The sequence below is a fragment of the Nanorana parkeri genome, unplaced genomic scaffold, assembly GCF_000935625.1.
Source record: "Nanorana parkeri isolate BGI_ZX_2015 unplaced genomic scaffold, ASM93562v1 scaffold81, whole genome shotgun sequence".
Lineage (NCBI taxonomy): Eukaryota > Metazoa > Chordata > Amphibia > Anura > Dicroglossidae > Nanorana > Nanorana parkeri.
In genome coordinates, this window is record NW_017306349.1 from 2,387,335 (window position 1) to 2,407,193 (window position 19,859).

At 47.0% G+C, this 19,859-nt stretch overlaps 1 protein-coding gene across 1 annotated transcript in view; it reads right to left on the reverse strand.

The window, feature by feature from the left end:
* Window positions 1–13,589: 13,589 nt before the first annotated feature.
* The window catches only part of ASTN2 (astrotactin 2), a 153,019-nt gene continuing 146,749 nt past the window's right edge, over window positions 13,590–19,859 (reverse strand). Inside the window, exons 18-19 of the mRNA XM_018577002.1 lie at window positions 15,309–15,492; window positions 13,590–13,992 (exon numbers count right to left, since the gene is read on the reverse strand). Of these exons, the coding sequence (XP_018432504.1) occupies window positions 13,755–13,992; window positions 15,309–15,492 (422 nt within the window). The 3' untranslated portion in view covers window positions 13,590–13,754. The remainder of the gene's footprint in view (window positions 13,993–15,308; window positions 15,493–19,859) is intronic.

Here is a 19,859-nt window from a genome sequence, read left to right on the forward strand (position 1 = left end):
TAGCGGCGAGACAAGTTTTTTTACATGCTGGCTGGTGAGTGTGCTGGGAAACATTTTGCCGTTGTACTGTATAAGGCTCTTCCATGCTCACCTTGTTGTAAAGCTGGTAACGAATTGATGAGTGCGTTTGCCATTTGTTTTGCTTTCCTTTAATGTTTCTGTCGCATTCAAAACTATAGCGAAAACGATTGCATCGTGTGCAAGAAAGCACGAACAGTTCCTTTTTTTATTCTGATGGAGCACATGTGTCACTCTTTACCCCAACCTGTCCGTCTGTCGCCCACCTTGACTGCCTTTAGGCGTTCCCTAAAGACTCATCTCTTCGGGGAAGCCTATCCCACCTCAACCTAACCGCTCAACCATCACATTCTCAAACAATTCATCCCCACACAGCTCCCTCCTCATGTATCACTGGCCCCTCCTTTTAGATTGTAAGCCCTCAGGGGCGGGGCCCTCCTTACCATCTTGTCTTGATTTGTATAAATCCTATATAATAATAATGTGTTAAAAAATAAATGGATTTATACAATCTGCCCGCTGAAAAACAGTCGACGTAGCTCACAGAACGCCGTACGCGTAGCTTTCCATCAGGCGCGCTTGTCCATTATTGAAGGCGGCCTTTCCCCCCCTTTTTCTTTGCTGCTATTTCTCCTTGGCTCCGGTTTCACTTGGTGTCCTTAAGTGACTTTCACCTTTAGTAAAGCCCCCAGCGCACTATGTTTGCTTTTTTAGAACGGGGATGGAATGAGTCCCCTTGGACTGTGTCTGGCCTGAAAAGCAAAAGAAAGGGGGCCAGTCAGCGATTCCGCCGTGTAACATGACCCTTCCTTCCCTCTTTATCTCACAAGGGAGGTCTTGCTCCTGCTGTTCAAGGTAATGCAAAATGCAAAAAAAAAAAGGGGAGGGGGGATGGGATTATGCAGTATTTTGAAGAACATCCCTACACGTTGCGCAAGAACAAAAATATTTCATAAACCCCGCGCACCCGGGGCTTTTTCCTGTAACGGATTAGGGACGGTTTTTTGAAATGTTGCATATTTGAAATGTCTTTGCTTCTTGCACCTTGCAATCCCGTCGAGAGCTTTCTCCCCCTTCTCAGGTGCCTCATGTTCTCTCAACGGCTAATATCACATGAACCGCTGAAGAGAGATGATTTGGCAAGGAGCTAAGTCTTTGCATTTTCCGATAAGTTGAAGCAGAGCCTCCTCTCCCGGCCAGAAGTTTAAAGATTCCTTCTCCCTTTTCTTTTCTTTTTTTTCCCCCCGCAACCAGCCGCGTTCTCCGAACACAAACAAATGCCTGATTCCCCCGTCCTCGGCGTTTGAGTTTCGAGAGCCACGAGTTTCGCAGCTCTTGACTTCATTCGTTGCCGCGGCGAGTAATTAGGAACGGCGTTTTTTATATTCCTTCGCCGTATACTTTTTTTACACGGCTAAAAAGGACATTAATTGATTTATTTATTACAGGTATTTACCGTATTTTGTGCTTCATAAGGCCCCGTTCACATGTAGCGACATACCTTTGCAGAGGCCGGGATAGCGCGACTTTCGGGGCGACGATCCAGCGACGGTAGCGCGACCTTCTCCGTAAAAAAAAGCAAAATCCGCCGAAAAAAGGGTCCGGTAGAAGCGACTTCCGACCGCGACGAGCGACAAGCGACATGGAGCTAAGACAGCTCCATTGACTATCATTAGCCGGCGACTTCTCGCGATATCGCGCAGCAAAAATGCGCGATATCGCGGCGGAAATCGTGCCATAAGTCGCTACATGTGAACGGGGCTTAAGGCGCACCGGTAAATAAGTCGCAGGCCGTTTCTCTCACAGTTTTCGGTGACAGAAGCTGTGACAGAAGCTGCAGTAAGTGATAGCTGAGACAGGTGGCGCTGTGATTACAGCGCCACGGTCTCATCAGTGATCACACAGAGCAGACGAAGAACGGCCATTCTTCGTCTGCTCTAGGGGCTCTATGGTGAGGTCCTATCCCGTGGTCATGGGTCCCCCAGAGGGTGGGGGGCACCGCCGCCGCCGCTCGGTTTTAATCCTGTAATCTGAATAGATCATTGTATTAAGGAGAACTATGAGGGGGGGTGATTTCCACTCACCTCATAGTTCTAGCCGACCTGTGACAATGAGACTGTCACAGGTCGGCTCAGTAGATCGAGAGGTGAGCGAACAGATACCGGCGTTCGCTCACCTCTCGATCCTGTCACGGCTCTCTGCCGTGACAGGGGAGGGGCTGCTGGATTCCCCCCTCCCCGCTCCGAGGACGGGGGAGGGTACAGCTGGCTCTGCCTCTAGATAGGCAGAGCCAGCTGTCAGTCACGCAGCTGGGCGGATCCCGGCACAATTGTCGGGATCCGCTTCAGCTGCGGCGTCTCAGTATATCGCCAGCTGTAGCTCCCTATATACTGAGCCTAGGGTGACGGGAGGACGCTAGTTGGTGTCCTCCCGTTACCCTAAGGAGAACTATGGGGAAAAGACTTAACCCCATAGTTCTCCTTTAAACGAGCAGGCGGCTTCCACTTTACGTTCAACTCTGCTTTAGCAGGGCTAACTGACTGTACAAAAAACTAGGGATTCGCTCCATAAGACGCACACACAATTTCCCCGCCTTTTGAGGGGTAAAAAGTGCGTCTTATGGAGCGAAAAATACGGTATATAGCACCGACAATTTACGCAGCACTTTACATAGTTGCACATTCACATGCAGTCTCTGCCCTCAAGGAGCTTACAATCTAAGGTCCCCATCTCATATGCATACATAGAGGGCCAACTTAGAGAGGAGCCAATTAACCTTCCAGCATGTCTTTGGAGTGTGGGAGGAAACCCACGCAAGCACAGGGAGAACATGCAAACTTCTTGCAGATGGTGACCTGGCCGGGATTGGAACCGGGGACCCCCAGCGCTGCAAGGCACTGAAATAACGTAAAATGCTGGCTGACTAGGTTTGACTTGGACAGAACGTATTCACAATTTGCAATAATTCACGAATGGCATTCAGGTTTGGGAGCCTCAGCTTTAGTATGTAGATGGCTCCCAGACCTGAATGACATTCCCAAATTGGGATCCCAAATGCCAATCGGGTCTGGGAGCCATATACATATATTACTAAAGCTGGGGCTCCCAGACCCGAATGGCGCTCCGGAACAGGGTTGGGCTTGATGTTCAAGTCGAACGTGGGTTCGACTCCAACATCACCAGTTTGCGTGTTCGCCGAATACATGAACTATAAGGGCGTTCGGTGGTCTGTTCGACCTCTGAATGCCCCACAAGACAATGTGCCTGGTGAAAGCCCTAATTGGCTAAAGGCTTGGACCTGACCACAGGTCAGGTGCAAGACTTTGCCCAATCAGGGCACAGAGAACAGTGAGAGCCATGACTGGGCAAAGTCATGGTGACTCTGCCCAATCATGGCTCAACCTGTTACAACTGTAAACAGTTGGGTGGAGCTAGCTGTCACTGCTAGCCTGGCCCAAATGTTTATATGTTACCGGCATCTGTCAAAATGCCTTTCTGCGGCGGGTGTTAGTCTCGAGTTGTGTTGTTCGGTCCATCACTACTCCCGAATTCCATTCAGGTCTGGCAGCCCCAGCTCTAGTAATATATGTATATGGCTAATCACAGTGCTTGCATGAGGTTTGTTTGTAAACAAACCACCCCCAGGTTCAGTTGTCAATGTGCTGTCTCTGTACACCAGAGGTGGGCAAACTCTGGCCCTCCAGCCAGCGGTGTATTTACCTTTGCTGCTGCCCTAGGCACACTGTAGTGGAACTACAGTTCCCATGATGCATCTGTCTCAGGGAGTCATGCCTGTGGTGGTTCTGAGAATCTTGCAATGCCTCAATGGATTTGTAGTTCCACAAAAGCCGGGGGCGGGTGTTTGCCCACCCCTGCTGTACACAGAGAAAGGAATACTGTATGTATAATACTGTTAAAAACAATTAATTAATATTTTTTTTATGTTTTAAAAAACATAAAACAAAAATATTGTCTATCATAATAAAAAAAACCTTAGAAGGGTATTTATTAAAACAATGTATCAAATGAAAGCATTATATGTGAAATAAAAACTTTATTGAAATGATTTAAGTATGCAAATTAGCCGCAGAGATATTGTCATGTTAACCGGCACATCCTGACGCAGAGTTCTGTAGTCCAGTAGGCAGAGCTGACACTGCAATGGCACGTGTTGTCAGCCCAAACAGGAAGCTGGGAGCATACTGGATTTCATGGGCTATCGACGGGCCAAAGAATGGGTTCAAGAATAGTTTGTGGAACACAACAATGAGTTTGAAGTTTTGGCTTGGCCTCCAAATTCTCCAGATCTCAATCCAAAAGAGCATCCTTGGGATGTGCTGGAAAAACCAAGTCCAATCTATGGAGGCCGATCACCTCACAACTTGTAGGTCTGGGCAAATTGCGATGTCTAGACGACTGGGTCAGAGCAACTCCAAAACTGCAGCTCTTGTGGGATGTTCCCAGTCTGCAGTGGTCAGGACCTACCAGTGGTAGTCCAAGGAAGGAAAACCGGTGAAACAGGGTCCTGGGTAGCCAAGCCTCATTAATGCATGTCGGGAGAGAAGGCTGGCCCGTGTAGTCCGATCCAATAGAAGAGCTACTGTAGCTCAGATTGCTGAAAAAGTGGATGCTGCTTCTTATAGAAAGATCAGCCGTCCTGGTCCCTTTGCAGAGAAACAGCCCCAAAGCATGATGTTGCCACCCCCATGCTTCACAGTAGGTATGGTGTTCTTTGGATGCAACTCAGCATTCTCTCTCATCTTTTTAAGTGGGAGAACTTGCACAATTGGTTCCTGACTAATTACTTTTTTGCCCCACTGTACATATTGTAATTGAATATTCCAAAAAGGTGGAACAGTGCTTTATATAGGAATATACAAAGACTTTACAATAGGGATGCACCGATACTTTTCGAGTACCAATGCCGATACTTTGCATTTTCATGAGAACTACCAGGGTTGCAGCCAGTGGCGGAACTACCGCCGGTGCCGGGGGCCTGAGGCTGTGGGGGGGCCCAGTGGGGTCCGGTCCTGGGCACCACCACAGCCTCAAGGCATCAGTTCTAAAAAACTGGGCGGGATTACGTTAAAACGTGTTACCACGTCACCGGTCACACATTCTAACGTAGTCACAACCTTTGATAGAAAATAAAAACAAAATCATATATGGAAACAGAGATGTACAAATCCCGGGAGCTCCGCGTGCTCCTTACAAATGACAGCGGCCTCCTAACTATTACATTTTTCTCTACTCTAGTCTTGGAGCCTGAAAAAGTATCTGTACTTGTACTTGTGCCGAGTACTGTACTTGGTATCGGTGCATCCCTACTTTATAATCAAATCAGATTGTGAGAATTTGTGAACAGTTCTGAAAATGCAATAGAGTAAATATACAGAAGATCACCAGACTTCTATCCCTGGGGGGAGGGGGGCTCAAACAAGAAATACACCTGTTGGACTTTGCTTGCACCCAGAATTCTATCATCTTGTATCAGGTCAAAGAATGATATTCCATTAGAGATAAGAGGCCGGTCATTTGTGCGCTAGCTAAGCTTGTTCCATTGGGCTGGCTCAAAATAGCAGTCAATTATAACTGTGCGTTGGTACGTCGCACAAAAATAAAGACATTGGCCATTAAATGAAATTACCTCTCAGTACGGAACAAGCTGCCATTATCCCTCAGCGACCCACACTGGTAAAGTGGAACTAATGAATGCGCAAAAATCAACAATCACATATTCGATGCAGTTTGTCCCTAACACTGACATTGCAGTTTTTAGATGTGTTATTCTTTCCACCTCCTCTACCAGGCCAAGCTGTCCAGCAAAAGTGGTGGTCACAGTTGGGCCAAACCCCATTACACTGGCTGGGGGCTGATTACAATGGCCACCATTTTTTTTCCATATGGTTTAGGGCTTCTTCACACTATGGCGTTATGTTAACCCAACACACCTTGCAGATGGCTGCACAGCGTTCATTAATGTACTGAGGTGCATTGCAGCGTGCTGCCAAAAAAATGTTACCCATGTTGCTCATGTCCATTGGCAAGGTACACCGGTGTGCCTTTGAAATGAATGGCAATGCATTTAACGCGCATTACCATGCATTGCTGTAACATGACACGCAGCCACTAATGTAAATGAGCACATACAATGTTTCTTTTTGGGGGGCAAAAATTAGGTAAACACACCTAAATGGTTAATGTAGACCAGACTTAAAGGAGAACTATGGGGTTAGGGCTTTTCCCCATACTTCTCCTAAGGCTGGGTTCACACCTAGGCGTATCGAATATGCGCGTTTGTCGCGCATTTCGTGACGTGCGTTTTTACCGTGATTCGCGGGGAAAAAACCTGCGCGACAAACACGCGTTTCCGAGGGCTACTTGGCTGTATCCCAATGGAAACACGCGACAACTCCTTTAAACTTGAAGTTTAAAATTCTAATATTTTGCCTTCCCTGGTTGCTTTTTTTTCCCACCTCATCAACATGCCAATAACATTTTTAAATGAATGCGGAGATATGATTACTTATTTAGGTAATGCAATAGGGCAGGGGTGGGCAAACTCCGCCCCTCCAGCTTTTGTAGGACTTCAAATCCAATGAGGCATTGCAAATTTCTTACAGGCACATGCATGACTGTCAGAGAGGGATGCATCATGGAATTTGTACTTCCACCACAGATAGAAGGCTAGTTTGCCCTCCCCTGCAGATCGTGGCTAGTGGGAGGAGGCAGCAGGGTGCTGTACATAGCTTCCTGAAAACATCACAGCACCCTGACTGAGTACTTCTCTCAAGAGCTCTCAGCCCGGAAACAGGAAGTGGGCTGGATCTTGGATTTATGCAAATATCAAAATGCCTTGATGGGTGGATGTCAGCCTGGAGCAGTGTGTGTTTTCCAAGGCTGGCTACATTTGCATGCAGGTCACCCAAAGTAATGTCTACATGAGACGCCCAGCTGCCATGATTGAAAGAACTGGATAAAAGAGGCAGGGCCTGGGACAGTCAGGGTGGGGAGCAAAAATGCAACTTTGCCTGTCTAGGCACACATTAGACCACAGCTGAAGACGTAGCCAGGGAGAGGTGCTGAGGGTGTATGGCCAGGCTCACTAACCCACAGCTGAAGACGTAGCCAGGGAGAGGTGCTGAGGGTGTATGGCCAGGCTCACTAACCCACAGCTGAAGACGTAGCCAGGGAGAGGTGCTGAGGGTGTATGGCCAGGCTCATTAGACCACAGCTGAAGAAGCAGCCAGGGAGAGGTGCTGAGGGTGTATGGCCAGGCTCATTAGACCACAGCTGAAGAAGTAGCCAGGGAGAGGTGCTGAGGGTGTATGGCCGGTCTCATTAGACCACAGCTGAAGAAGTAGCCAGGGAGAGGTGCTGAGGGTGTATGGCCAGGCTCATTAGACCACAGCTGAAGAAGTAGCCAGGGAGAGGTGCTGAGGGTGTATGGCCAGGCTCATTAGACCACAGCTGAAGAAGTAGCCAGGGAGAGGTGCTGAGGATGTGTGACCAGGCTCATTAGCCCACAGCTGAAGAAGTAGCCAGGGAGAGGTGCTGAGGATGTATGAGCAGGCTCATAAGCCCACAGCTGACAAAGAGGTCTGAGACAGGTGCAATGGCAGAAAGCAACAACTATGGTGAGCAGAAAATAATTTTAGAATACACAGCACTTTGAACCTTGAGGGAGGTGGGCTTCAACAGCAGAAGACCATGTTGGGTTCCACTCCTGGCAGCCAAGAACAGAAAGCTGAGGCTGCAGCGGGCACGGGCTCACCAAAACAGGACAGTTATAAACTGGAGGCACACACAGATAGTGGGCTCAGAATTTGTTGTGTACAGCATGAATCTATGGACCCAATCGGTCTTGTGTCGACAGTCATTGCTGGTGGTGTAATGGTGCGGAGAATGCTTTACTGGCACAATTTAAGAACCGTTAATACCAAGCAATCATCACTTGAACGCCTCAGCCTTGTTGCTGACCAAAGGCATCCCTTTATAGCCACTGTAGTGTTGTTTAATTGACAGTGCAGTTCATAACTTTACAAGCATCGTAAAGGGCCATAAAACCTAAACACGGTGGTATAGCTAACATCACACCTCCTGTATTCATGTCTAGCAGAGCAATGTTCTGATATACGACCCTCTTTGAAGTTTTGTAAAAATCTTCAGCCTGCAGTTAATAATTGTTCTGCATGAGAGGTTTGTGATCACAATAAAGTAGTAGAAAGGTTTTTGTCTAAGGTAACATGGCTGTATTGGGGTGCGTCTTCTTGAGGTGGAACTGTTTCCAAGAACCACCCACACACCTTACGGTCTGCAACCTTCCAATGGTGGTGGTGCTCTGGTGATCACACCGATGCCGCCGTGCAAAGCTCAGAATAGTCTCAACAGGTCACCGGCACACACGGATGAATTAAAGGAGAACTATGAGGTGAGTGCTTTTCACTCACCTCATAGTTCTAGCCGACCTGTGACAATGAGACTGTCACAGGTCGGCTCAGTAGATCGGGAGGTGAGCAAACACATACCGGCGTTCGCTCACCTCTCGATCCTGTCATGGCTCTCTGCCGTGACAGGGGAGGGGATGGATTCCCCCCCCCCGCTCCGATCCACCAGCGCTGACTGGCGGAACTGACGGGGGAGGGGGCGGGTACAGCTGGCTCTGCCTCTAGATAGGCAGAGCCAGCTGTCAGTCACGCTGCTGGGCGGATCCCGGCACAATTGTCGGGATCCGCTTCAGCTGCGGCGTCTCAGTATACCGCGAGCTACAGCTCCCTATATACTGAGCCTAGGGTGACGGGAGGACGCTAGTTTGTGTCCTCCCGTTACCCTAAGGAGAACTGTGTGAAAAAGCCTTAACCCCATAGTTCTCCTTTAATTACCGTATTTGCCGGCGTATAAGACGAGTTTTTAGACTTAAAAACATCCCCCGAAAATCGGGGGTCATCTTATACGCCGGGTAGGGCTGTGCGGTAATACTGTATGTACAGCAGCTTCGGCTACATACAGTATACTGCGCTGAGCCAATCACGCCAGGCCTTGTATTAATGAATACACAGCCTGGCGTGATTGGCTCAGCGCTGAGATGACACAGCGGGGATCGTGGACACGGTAAGAGACTGTAATCCCGAGTGTGGCTCGGGGTTACCGCTTATGGTACTGAAAACTAACCCCCGAGCCACACTCGGGAATACCGCCATGGAGGTTAGTGGGTGCATTTAAACATTATTTTGGGCTATACTCGTCTTATACGACGGGTATAGCCCAAAACCTATGTTTTAACAGAAAAAGTAGGGGGTCGTCTTATACGTCCAGTCGCCTTATACGGCGGCAAATACGGTATATGTTGGATTTGTTTATTAAAGAATGTCACGACATGTCATCAGAAGCTGAAGCTAGCGTTTCGGGACCTCGCAGGGACCCTTCAGCTAAGCCACATAGTGATGTCACTATGTCGCTCTGATGAAGGGTCCCTGCGAGGACCTGAAACGCTAGCTTCAGCTTCTAATGACATGTCGTGACATTCTTTAATAGATATATCCAAGAGATATTCAATTCATCTGTGTGTGTGCCGATGACCTGTTGAGACTATTCTTGAGGTGGAAAGGTCCATTACTCGGGTTGCCTAAAATACAGTGCGTGAATTATTACCCTAGATAACATGCTCGGCATTTGTGATATACAGTAATATTATAGAACACCCATTGGGATGTACAGTATGGGGATGTCTAATTTAACGTAACGGCTTCAGTTGACTGGCATCTCCAAGCTGAAAGGTGATGGCTACAGATGGCCAATACTTTAATATGGCGTCACCAGGTTCGGAGTTTTGGCAGATTACCACCGTTACATTGTAGCCCCTTGGACCCCAGCTTCTAGATGCTTCCAATAGACCGGCAGGTGACATTACTAGATGAAAAGTTAGTATAGCATGTTCTTCTTATGAGGCATATCAACTTTTGCTTGTTTGTGGGCTTTTGCCTTGGTGCGTTAGTTCATATGTAAATCCAGAAGTAGACTCCTGCAGTGAGATCCACATATATGACATACTATCATTGTACATACAGTGTTTTGCAGCAAACGAGTGACTGGGTCTGTAGATCTTGAGACACCATGAAGCACCCCAAACACTTCCTTGCATAATAGGTGGGTACTTTGAATGTCATGATGCCAGTACTTGCATAGGCTGAAAGGGTGGCAAGGCTCTGGGGCACACCACCTGTATAGGATTCAGGGGGGGCGGAAGAGTACTTTGGCTCCTGGTTCCATGGCTATAAAGTAGCCAGCTTGCCCACCTGGCTCACTTTCAAAGCTTGAGACACCTTGAAGCACCCCAAGCACTTTACAGCTCCCCTGCATAATAGGTGGGTACTTTGAAGGTCATGATGCCAGTACTTGCATAGGCTGAAAGGGTGGCAAGGCTCTAGGGCACACCACCTGTATAGGATTCAGGGGGGGCAGGAGAGTACTTTGGTTCCTGGTTCCATGGCTATAAAGTAGCCAGCTTGTCCACCTGGCTCACTTTCAAAACTTGAGACACCCTGAAGCACCCCAAGCACTTTGCAGCACCCCAGCCTAATAGGTGGGTATTTTGTCATGTTGCCAGTTCTTGCAAAGGCTGAAAGGGTGGCAAGGCTCCGGGGGCACACCACCTGTATAGGATTCAGGGGACAGGAGAGTACTTTGGCTCCTGGTTCCATGGTTATAAAATAGCCAGCTTGTCCACCTGGATCACTTTCAAAACTTTTCAAAGCTACTGGGCACAGGGACAAGAGGTTTGGGCAGGGGTTGAAGACCAAGGTGTGATACAGAGGCTGCCAGGGTTTCTCTGCTTCATTAAGTACAAGAAGGCTTTAGGCAATGAGTGTCAGGTATAAAAATGAGAACTGTGGAGTTGTAGATGGGTTCCAATATCATCCACTTAATGTGTTCTTTGCAGACCCATATCTGGAAACCATGTCAAGGTCCATTTGTACACTCCCTTGTATATTCTGTGCACCACCCTGTGCTGTGTGGTCTGTACTTTGCATGGCCCTCCTCTGCAAACTGTGCAATACATTCTTTCCCACACACTGCTCCACTCTTCGTATGGTATTAGTGGTGGAGAAAGCCAGCTGGAGGCCACCATGCAGAAATTCAGTTTGGATCCCTAGGGTCCTTTCATACTTATGTATATGCAATAACACTCATTATTAGATGTCTGCTAGCCACCTAAGAATCAATGGGATTTCTACATATGTTTCACAGCAGGAAAACAGACAAATATGAACAAGTCTTCTGTGAACAGAACACTTCGGGCCTCTCCAGTGCACACAGTCTGAGTGCCCCTAAAGTGCTTTATACACTTGTCCTGATGACGTGGCCATTGCAGAGACACAACACGTGTTGATGGTGTTGTTAACTGTTGTATGAACGCAATACCTTTTGAAACCCCTCAAGTTTCTTCTTTCACCACAGGAATCTCTGCTGACTTCACCTCTATATTTTGGGTCATAAGTCTTTCACTTTATTGCGTATTGAGATTCTAATACTGTCAGGTACACAATCATCTAGATTCTTGGTTCTCAACTAGTGGGTCGTGACCCAAAAGTGGGTCGCGACCCCATGTCCTGTGGGTCGCCACATGCCTTCCACTTTTCCATGTGAGAGTATCCTCAGCCTCCCCCTAGAGAAGCACTGTCAGTTCTCGCACCGAGCTGCCATTGAAAAATATGATGGCCGATGCCGAGTGTCGGCTTGAGGTGGGGTGAGGTGGGGCTATGGCCGCGAGGGAGCTCCATTTATACGTGCATTGCTTACAGCTCATCACTTTCTGGCACCCGTGCATGGGAGCTGTACAAGCAATGCACATATGGATGAAGCTCCTTCACAGCACAGCAGCCCACACTGGACCCCAGGTTGAGGATCCACAATTTCCGTAATGGCAACCCAAATGCACATCCCACCCACATTTCGATCGCCTGCACTGGAAAGCGCAATGCCGTAACATGGAACATTTCAGTGCGACTTTCATTGAGACTTAATGAGCCAGGACAAATGTGGGTCCCGAGCTTACACAGGTTGAGAACCACTGGCCTAGATTACCCCCATGAGCATCAATAACAGCCACCTATCTCATCCTGCAATGGAGTTAAAAAATGAAATCACCGGACCCCATGTCAGTCTGTGGGGGGGGGGGGGTCTAAACGGACATGTGTTAGTTTACATCAGATTACCATAGATCCAGCAGGAGGTCTAGAGAAATGGAACGCTGTTTTGTTTGTTTTTTCGGGCAGGATCCAGAGGTAAACGGATGTAAACCGACACCGTAGACTTACATTGGGCATCCGATCGGGTCCACCTGAAAAACTGACAGGTGGACCTGATCGGACCACCCATCTGAAAAGGGCCTTAGATTTTTTTTTGCATTACTGTGATCGAAATCAGTAGTTGATTTGATCCCATAAAATTCAACTGGTGCATGTCCAACTTGGAAGGCAAAGGCAACAAATGATCCCAGTGTAGATGCTTTGTTAAAGGGTAATTCCAGTTACCCACCAAACGTGAGAAACTGAAATTACCCCCACAAATCTGAACTTACCCTTTAAAGTAGTATTCGCCCCACCCACACTTACCCATCAGTGACGCTCGTCCCCGCTGCCAGTGCCGAAGCAATCCTCCATTTCCCAAGCTTCCTGGTTACAGGGGGAGGATACTGATGGCAGAGGAGCCATGGGCTCCTTTTGCCGTCAATCAAAATGTTGGGCGGTGAGGAGGGGCATGTCCTGCCACAGGGCTGTGTGTGTCTATGGATGCACACAGCCACTGCAGGCATGAGTGCGCACGGGTGCCTCCATTAACTGATGGAGGCACCCACAGGGCTGTGTGGGCTGTGTGTGATGGAGGCACCCACAGGGCTGTGTGTGTCTATGGATGCACACAGCCACTGCAGGCATGAGTGCGCACGGGTGCCTCCATTAACTGATGGAGGCACCCACAGGGCTGTGTGTGATGGAGGCACCCACAGGGCTGCGTGTGATGGAGGCACCCACAGGGCTGTGTGTATGTGTCTATGGACGCACACAGCCACTGCAGGCACCAGTGCGCACGGGTGCCTCCATTAGCTGATGGAGGCACCCGTGCAGGGGGCGGGGGGAAGAGCACAGCGGGGACCCACTTGAAAATGGGGACATTTTTTATTTTTTTTTAAACCCGAAGCTTTAATATCACTTTAAGACCTCTTCTTCATTAGATTTACAATGATACATAACATTTGTACCGTCCCCTCCATCGGAACAGGCAGTCAACACAACTATTGTGTTGTAGGAAGATGTTTAATGCACACAGGTTGTAGAACTATATGAACAGGACTGAGCAGGTTTAAGTGAACTACAAAAGCAAGAAAAGAAAAAAATATAAAATTCCCTGCATCATTTCCACACTAATTGTAAAATCAAAAGGCAAAGAAAAATATAAGATCTGTAACACCTCCGTCCAAGGAGTACATTGTGTAGTAGCGGCTTTGCTGGTACTCTTCGTGGCAATTAACAAAATATTCCTTTAAAAAAAAAAAAAAAAAAGGTTTCTCTGTCTTTTTGAAGGTTTCTTAAAAATGAGTATGTATCTCCATAGCACCTTATCGGTCCTCAAGTAATAAAAGTCACTGTTTCTTGGCTGCTTATGACGTTTTACCCTGGCACGACCATCAGAGCTCTTGCCAGTCCCTTCGGAGCGAGGTTGGTTCCTTGGCCCCGCGATTATCGGCCCTTGGAGTCTCCGTAAGTGTTCCGAGGCATGGAGACCATTTTCTCTTCGCACGTGAATTTGCTGTCTTTTAAAATGCTGTACAAAACGAAGCCTGAGGTCCGCAGGTCTTCGCTGTGGCAGATTAGGTAAGGAATGTTGTCTATCCGGCGTTGGATGTGCGCGCTTCTGAGGAGTCCGGAGCAATGGCTGCTTACTCTTTCAAGTCTTCGGAGGACCAAGTGGGCTTTGCTACGAAGGAGGGAACACAAGGGAATTTAAGTATCATAATGACCCTACAGGGACCCTATCAGAGTTCTATCAATTCAAGCTTTTAGACAGATACAAAAGTCGAAAATTCATGTGGCTCCTTGATCATTAAAGGAGAAGTATGGGGTCAGTGTTTTTCCCCATAGTTCTCCTTAGGGTAACCGGAGGACACAAACTAAAAAAAATTTTTTAAAGGCAAGCAATGTAAGTATCTGACTAAGACCTGGTACCAGTTTCTTGGGCTGGAGTGTGAGAGGAAGAAGCAGCAACATATATTAGGATGGGTTTCCTAATGGTGGCAACAACAGAATGAACCTGAGCACTGAGCATTGGCACGAGTGCTTAAAGTCACAACCGGAAGCATATGTGAAAGGGTGACAACACAAAAGGCCAGTTGGGAGACAAGGACAGACCACTGTCACCCTATACCAGGAGGTGCCTGAACAAAGACCTTCATGGAAGGATATCCAGGACTCATTTCATATCTTGAGTCTTGAATAGGAAAGAGCTTTAGCGAGCATAATAAAACTAAAAAACATTCAGGATCAGATCAAAGAACATGTGAGCACAGGTGCATCTAGAAACAATTGCGCCTATAGTGTCTTGCCCAGCTCCTGGCAACCAGTGACATCACTGGCTGCCAGGAGCTGGATGGGACACCAGCCAGAGCATCCTAGATTGCTAAGAGCCAGACGGGGAATTTAGTATAGCCCTTGTACATCTCACCACCCAGTTCTTAGCAACCTGGGATGCTCTAGTCAGCATCCCACCCAGCTCCTGGCAACCAGTGACATCACCGGCCAGAGTGTTCCCAGGTTGCTATCAGCCGGACAGGGAGATGTGTATGGTCCTTACACATCTCCCCGCTTACCGTAGTTCTTAGCAACCTGGGATGCTCTAGGCAGCATCCCGCCCAGCTCCTGGCAACCAGTGACATCACCGCCCAGAGTGTTCCCAGGTTGCTAACAGACAGGGAGATGTGTATGGCCCTTACACATCTTCCCCGCTTAGTTCTTAGCAACCTGGGATGCTCTAGGCAGCATCCCGCCCAGCTCCTGGCAACTAGTGACATCACCGGCCACAGCATTCCTAGGTTGCTAAGAGCCGGAGTGTCCCAGTTTGATAACAGCCGGGCAGGGAGATGTGCATGGCCCTTACACATCTCCCTGCCCAGCTCTTACTAATCTGGGATGCCGGCCATGGCAAATAAGGGTTGTCATAATATCTGGCATATTTTTGGTAGATTTGGAGCAACGACAGCAGGGGCATGGCATCATTTAGTGCAACTGTCTCCTTACCGGGGTCCCAGCTCATCTTCGCTTCTCCACACAAAGTCTCCGAACTTCTCGTAGAGCGCGTTATAGTGATGCTGGACTCGAAAAAGCATTGACGCAGACACTTCCATCAACGTGTTGTAGGCTATCTGCTGCTCCTTCCCGCTGGTGTATCCATTGTACAGAGTGTAAATTCTGTCCGCAATTTCTGTAAGGAAAATACCCAATTTGAAAATTAACACAAAACAAAAAAAAAGTAAAACTAGGAACTTTTCCCACTCATAATATTATCCATAAGTTTACTGTTGCTTCCCAGGCTGCCAGACTTCAGGATTTCATGGATTTGTAAAAGTAGCGGAGGCATTATTACTGTGCTGTACAGAGAGCAGAGATGTGGGAGGGACACAACAGGCCCCACCCACTACCTGCAGAACACTACAGGATGGGACGGAGTCAAGACCAGTCACCCTGCACAAGGAGAGAAAGCAGCAGTGACCGGTCTTTATTACAGGAGGGGGCGGAGACAAGACCAGTAACCCTGCGCAAGAAGAGAGAGCAACAGTGACCAGTCTCAATTACATGAGTGAGCGGAGACAAGACCAGTCACCCTGCACAAGGAGAGAGAGCAGTAATGACTATTATTTATTACAGGAGGGGGCAGAGACAAGATTAGCCACCCTGCACAAGAAGAGAGAGCAGCAGTGACCAGTCTCAATTACAGGAGGGGGCGGAGACAAGACCAGTCACCCTGCACAAGGAGAGAGAGCAGCAGTGAGCGGTCTTTATTACAAGAGGGGGCGGAGACAAGACCAGTCACCCTGCACAAGGAGAGAGAAAACCTTGAACAAGGGTCATTAGGGGGGCCTTTCTCTCACTATAAAAGGAAGGGCACAGAGCAGCCATCATGTTGTTTTGGAGGGTGGTATTGGTGGGTCTAGGGGTATATTGAGATGTTGATAGGACCTATTTTTTAGGTTTGGCAAGCTCAAAGCTAATTGATGACCATCTGTTCCTGGAGCCGTCTTTTCACGGCATCATTTAAAACAAAGAGTCCAAACAGCATGCACCTAAACCAAGTCCTATTATATCACAAACATTCACTGTTAACTCCCATCCTTATAGTAAAAATTAAAGTTTGGCGTACATTAGTTAGGCCTATTCTCCCTGATCTGCCACTGATTAAAACTGTGCTGCCACTGATTAAAACTGTCCCGTCAGTTTTACACTGCGGTATCCTCTGTGGTAATTTAATTCTTGTAGGAAAACAACTGCCTGTGAGTCTCTAGTAAATTGTGGCCTTACATGCTAATTAAAATGCCCTGCCATTGGATAATCTTTACACTCTCATTTGCATTTTCTTCATTCTTAATGAGAGTGTGATATTTTTAGGTCAGGTATTGATGTAGGATGAGAAGATGTGGCTTATACTGTAGCTGGAGATGAGCTCAGATTCAGAACACACATGGTTCAAACCTGAGCTCATCCGAACACGGAAGCTACACAGGCCTCCTTTCAGCTGTGGGTCAGGGTATTACCTCCCCCAAAACTGACCATAAGCAAAGGGGCGGGATGCTTGTGCTGATGTAATTTACCTTGTATGGCCACATGACCATATTAGGTGTATGTCATTAACCAGGGGCGTAACTACAGACCATGGGTCCCCATAGCAGAATTTTAATAGGGCCCCATGGCAAACCCTTTCAAATCTAAATCAAGGACAGGTAGCAGGAGAGCTGTCTTAACTCTTCTTGATTGCAAATGCCATAAGGGGCACAGGGTCAACAGCAACTTCAGCAATCCTTCATGGGGCCCCCTTCCACCTCCAGGCCCCATAGCAGCCGCAAGGGCTGCTATGGCTATTGTTACGCCCCTGTCATTAATCTAATATTGCTATGTAGGTCCCAAAAAAGCTGGAAAGGTGTATGAGGGGTATGAGTAAGGGGAAGTCCCCGGGAAGTGATGGTCTACCGGTGGAGTTCTTTTGTGTGTTTTGGGAGGTTATTGGGGAGTACGTGGTGGTGGTGGTGGAGGTATGTAGGGAGGTTTTGGAGCGTGGAAGGTTGGCAGAGTCGATGTATGAGGGGGTTATTGTGTTATTGTATAAGAAGGGTGATAAACGGGATCTGAAGAACTGGAGGCAGATTTAAGGTGGAAGGTAGGGAAGAATTGGAGGTGATAGGAGGTTTGACGGTTGTTGAAAGTGAAGAGGTGTGGAGGAATGTGTGTAGTAAGGATCTGTCAAATAAGCAGATGGATGTGTCATGGATGATTGTGCATGGCTGTTTGCCAACGAGAGTGTTTCAACGGAGAAGGAGGTTGGTAGATAGTGAGGTGTGTCCGAGAGAGGGGTGTGGTAGGTGTGAGGATGTGGTTCATGCAATATGGGGGTGTGGGTATGCGAAGGATGTTTGGAAGTGTGTGGAGACTTTGGTAAAGGGGCTGACGGGGGTGGGGAGGGTGACGTATGAGATGGTGGTGTATGGTTTATGCAAATTAGGGAAGGTGGAGAAAAGGATTTTATGGTTGTTGGTTTGTTGTGTGAAAGAAAGTTTGTGGGATGTGAGGAATATTTTGGTGTTTAAGAATGAGGTTGTGAGTGTAAGAGACTGTGTGGCTATGGTCCGTGGACGGTTGTATCTCCATGGACAATGTGACGTAAAGAAACTGGGATTGGAGGAGGCCCAGAAGATTTGGTGCTTTAGGCATTGGAGGTATTGGTTTTGAGCAGGGTTTTGTAATAAGTGTGGTGCATGGTATGTGTGAATGTTGTTTAATTATTTTACTATGTGTGTGCTATGGTATTAATGGGTTTTTCTGTTTTCAGACCTTTTTCGTTCTAAGGCAAGAAGACGCATCGTGAAAGCTTTTTCATTGATTGGTTGGTTTTTCAGTGCTGGGGGTGGTGGTTGGTGTTGGGTGTTGGTGGGGGGAGGATGTATTGTGTTATGCGTTTTTGTGTATTTTGTATTAAAAGTCCTTGTGGACTAGTGAGCATTTTTGTTTTGGAAAACATGTTAAAAGCTGAATCATGAGAAAAATGGTTTTGTTGGGTTTTTTGTTGATGTTGTTTGAAGTATTATTTCTGTAAATAATTTTATGAACTTTTAAATAAAAGAATTAAAAAAAAAAAATTGTTACACCCCTGTCATTAATCTAATATTGCTATGTAGGTCCCAAAAAAGCTCAATTACATCACTGCACCTCATACTTTTGCTTACATCAACCTGCATGTGGGAAATTCTCCACCCACAGCTGATTGGGCAGCATGGAAGGAACTTTCTTCCATGTGAGGAAGGAGCTACCTCTCGGCTTGGAGGAGCTCAAGAGGGGTCACGTAGACTGGAGATAGCTTAAAGATATGCGGATAACATCCAAATCATAGTTACTAAACAAGAACAAATAAGATACATACTAGTATCTAAAATAACCCACAGACCTCAGAAATATAGGAGATACATGTACAGCCAATCAAGGGTACATCTATCCACCTCACCACCGATCAAAGTCAGCCCGACCAGACATTGTTTTTTAACCATTTGACAGGAAACTGTCAGCAGTGTGTTCAGTAAGGTTTTTTGCATGTCTTTGATTAGAAATAAATAGATATTTTTTCTTTAAAAATCTTGACATTGTGGTTTGTCCCAGCCGATGATTAACCCTTGAGCTGCCTTCATCTATAAGACAGTTTGCACACCCTTTTGTTCCACCCTGGGCTCATCCATACTTACAAACCTCATCCCAAAGTTGTTCCGTAGGGTTGAGGTCAGGACTCTGTGTAGGCCAGTTCCTCCATACCACACTGGTCAAATCATGTCTTTATGGACCTGGAGCAGTCATGGAACAAACAAAGGGTCTTCCCCAAACTAGGCTGCAAGGTTGGAAGAGCACAACTGTCTGAAATGTCTTTGTATGTTGTAGCAGTAACAGTACCCCTCACTGGAAACACCTCAACTCAATCATTTGGGGATGTGTCCACATACGTCTGGCCAAATGGTGTATTTCCTCTACGGTTTAGTATAACCAGCATGCTCTAAAAGGCATAAGAAATGCATATTCATATTTTTAACCATCTACCAACAGGAGCATGCAAACTGTAGGAGATCAACCGTCTTCAAATTTCCATGATGAGATGTGCGCAGCCACAAAAAAACGTCAGTGCATCCGCTCCTGATTCAGTTTAGTATCACACTGTACGAGACCTCTGAAACTGGCGAAATAAAATGTTCTACGGAGAGCCATAAAAAGCCATAAAAAAAGAATGATGCTAATGTATTTCTCTTTATACTCAGGAGAGCAATTATTTAGAAACCCTGCTGTCCAGATAACAGAGGCTGTGCTTTAAAGGTGATGAAACCCAGGAAAGCCTGAAAAAAAAGGTGATGACTGAAAACCATTTCTAAAATGTTCAGCGATTCCTTGCATGAAGGGTGAGTTATAAAATGTTATACCATAGTACAGTATAGATTTCAAATTTAAAATGAGCAGGAATATTTAAATAAAAATTAAAGCAGAATTATTGCTATATATATAATATATATACCGATCAGCCATAACATTCTGACCACCTACTAATAA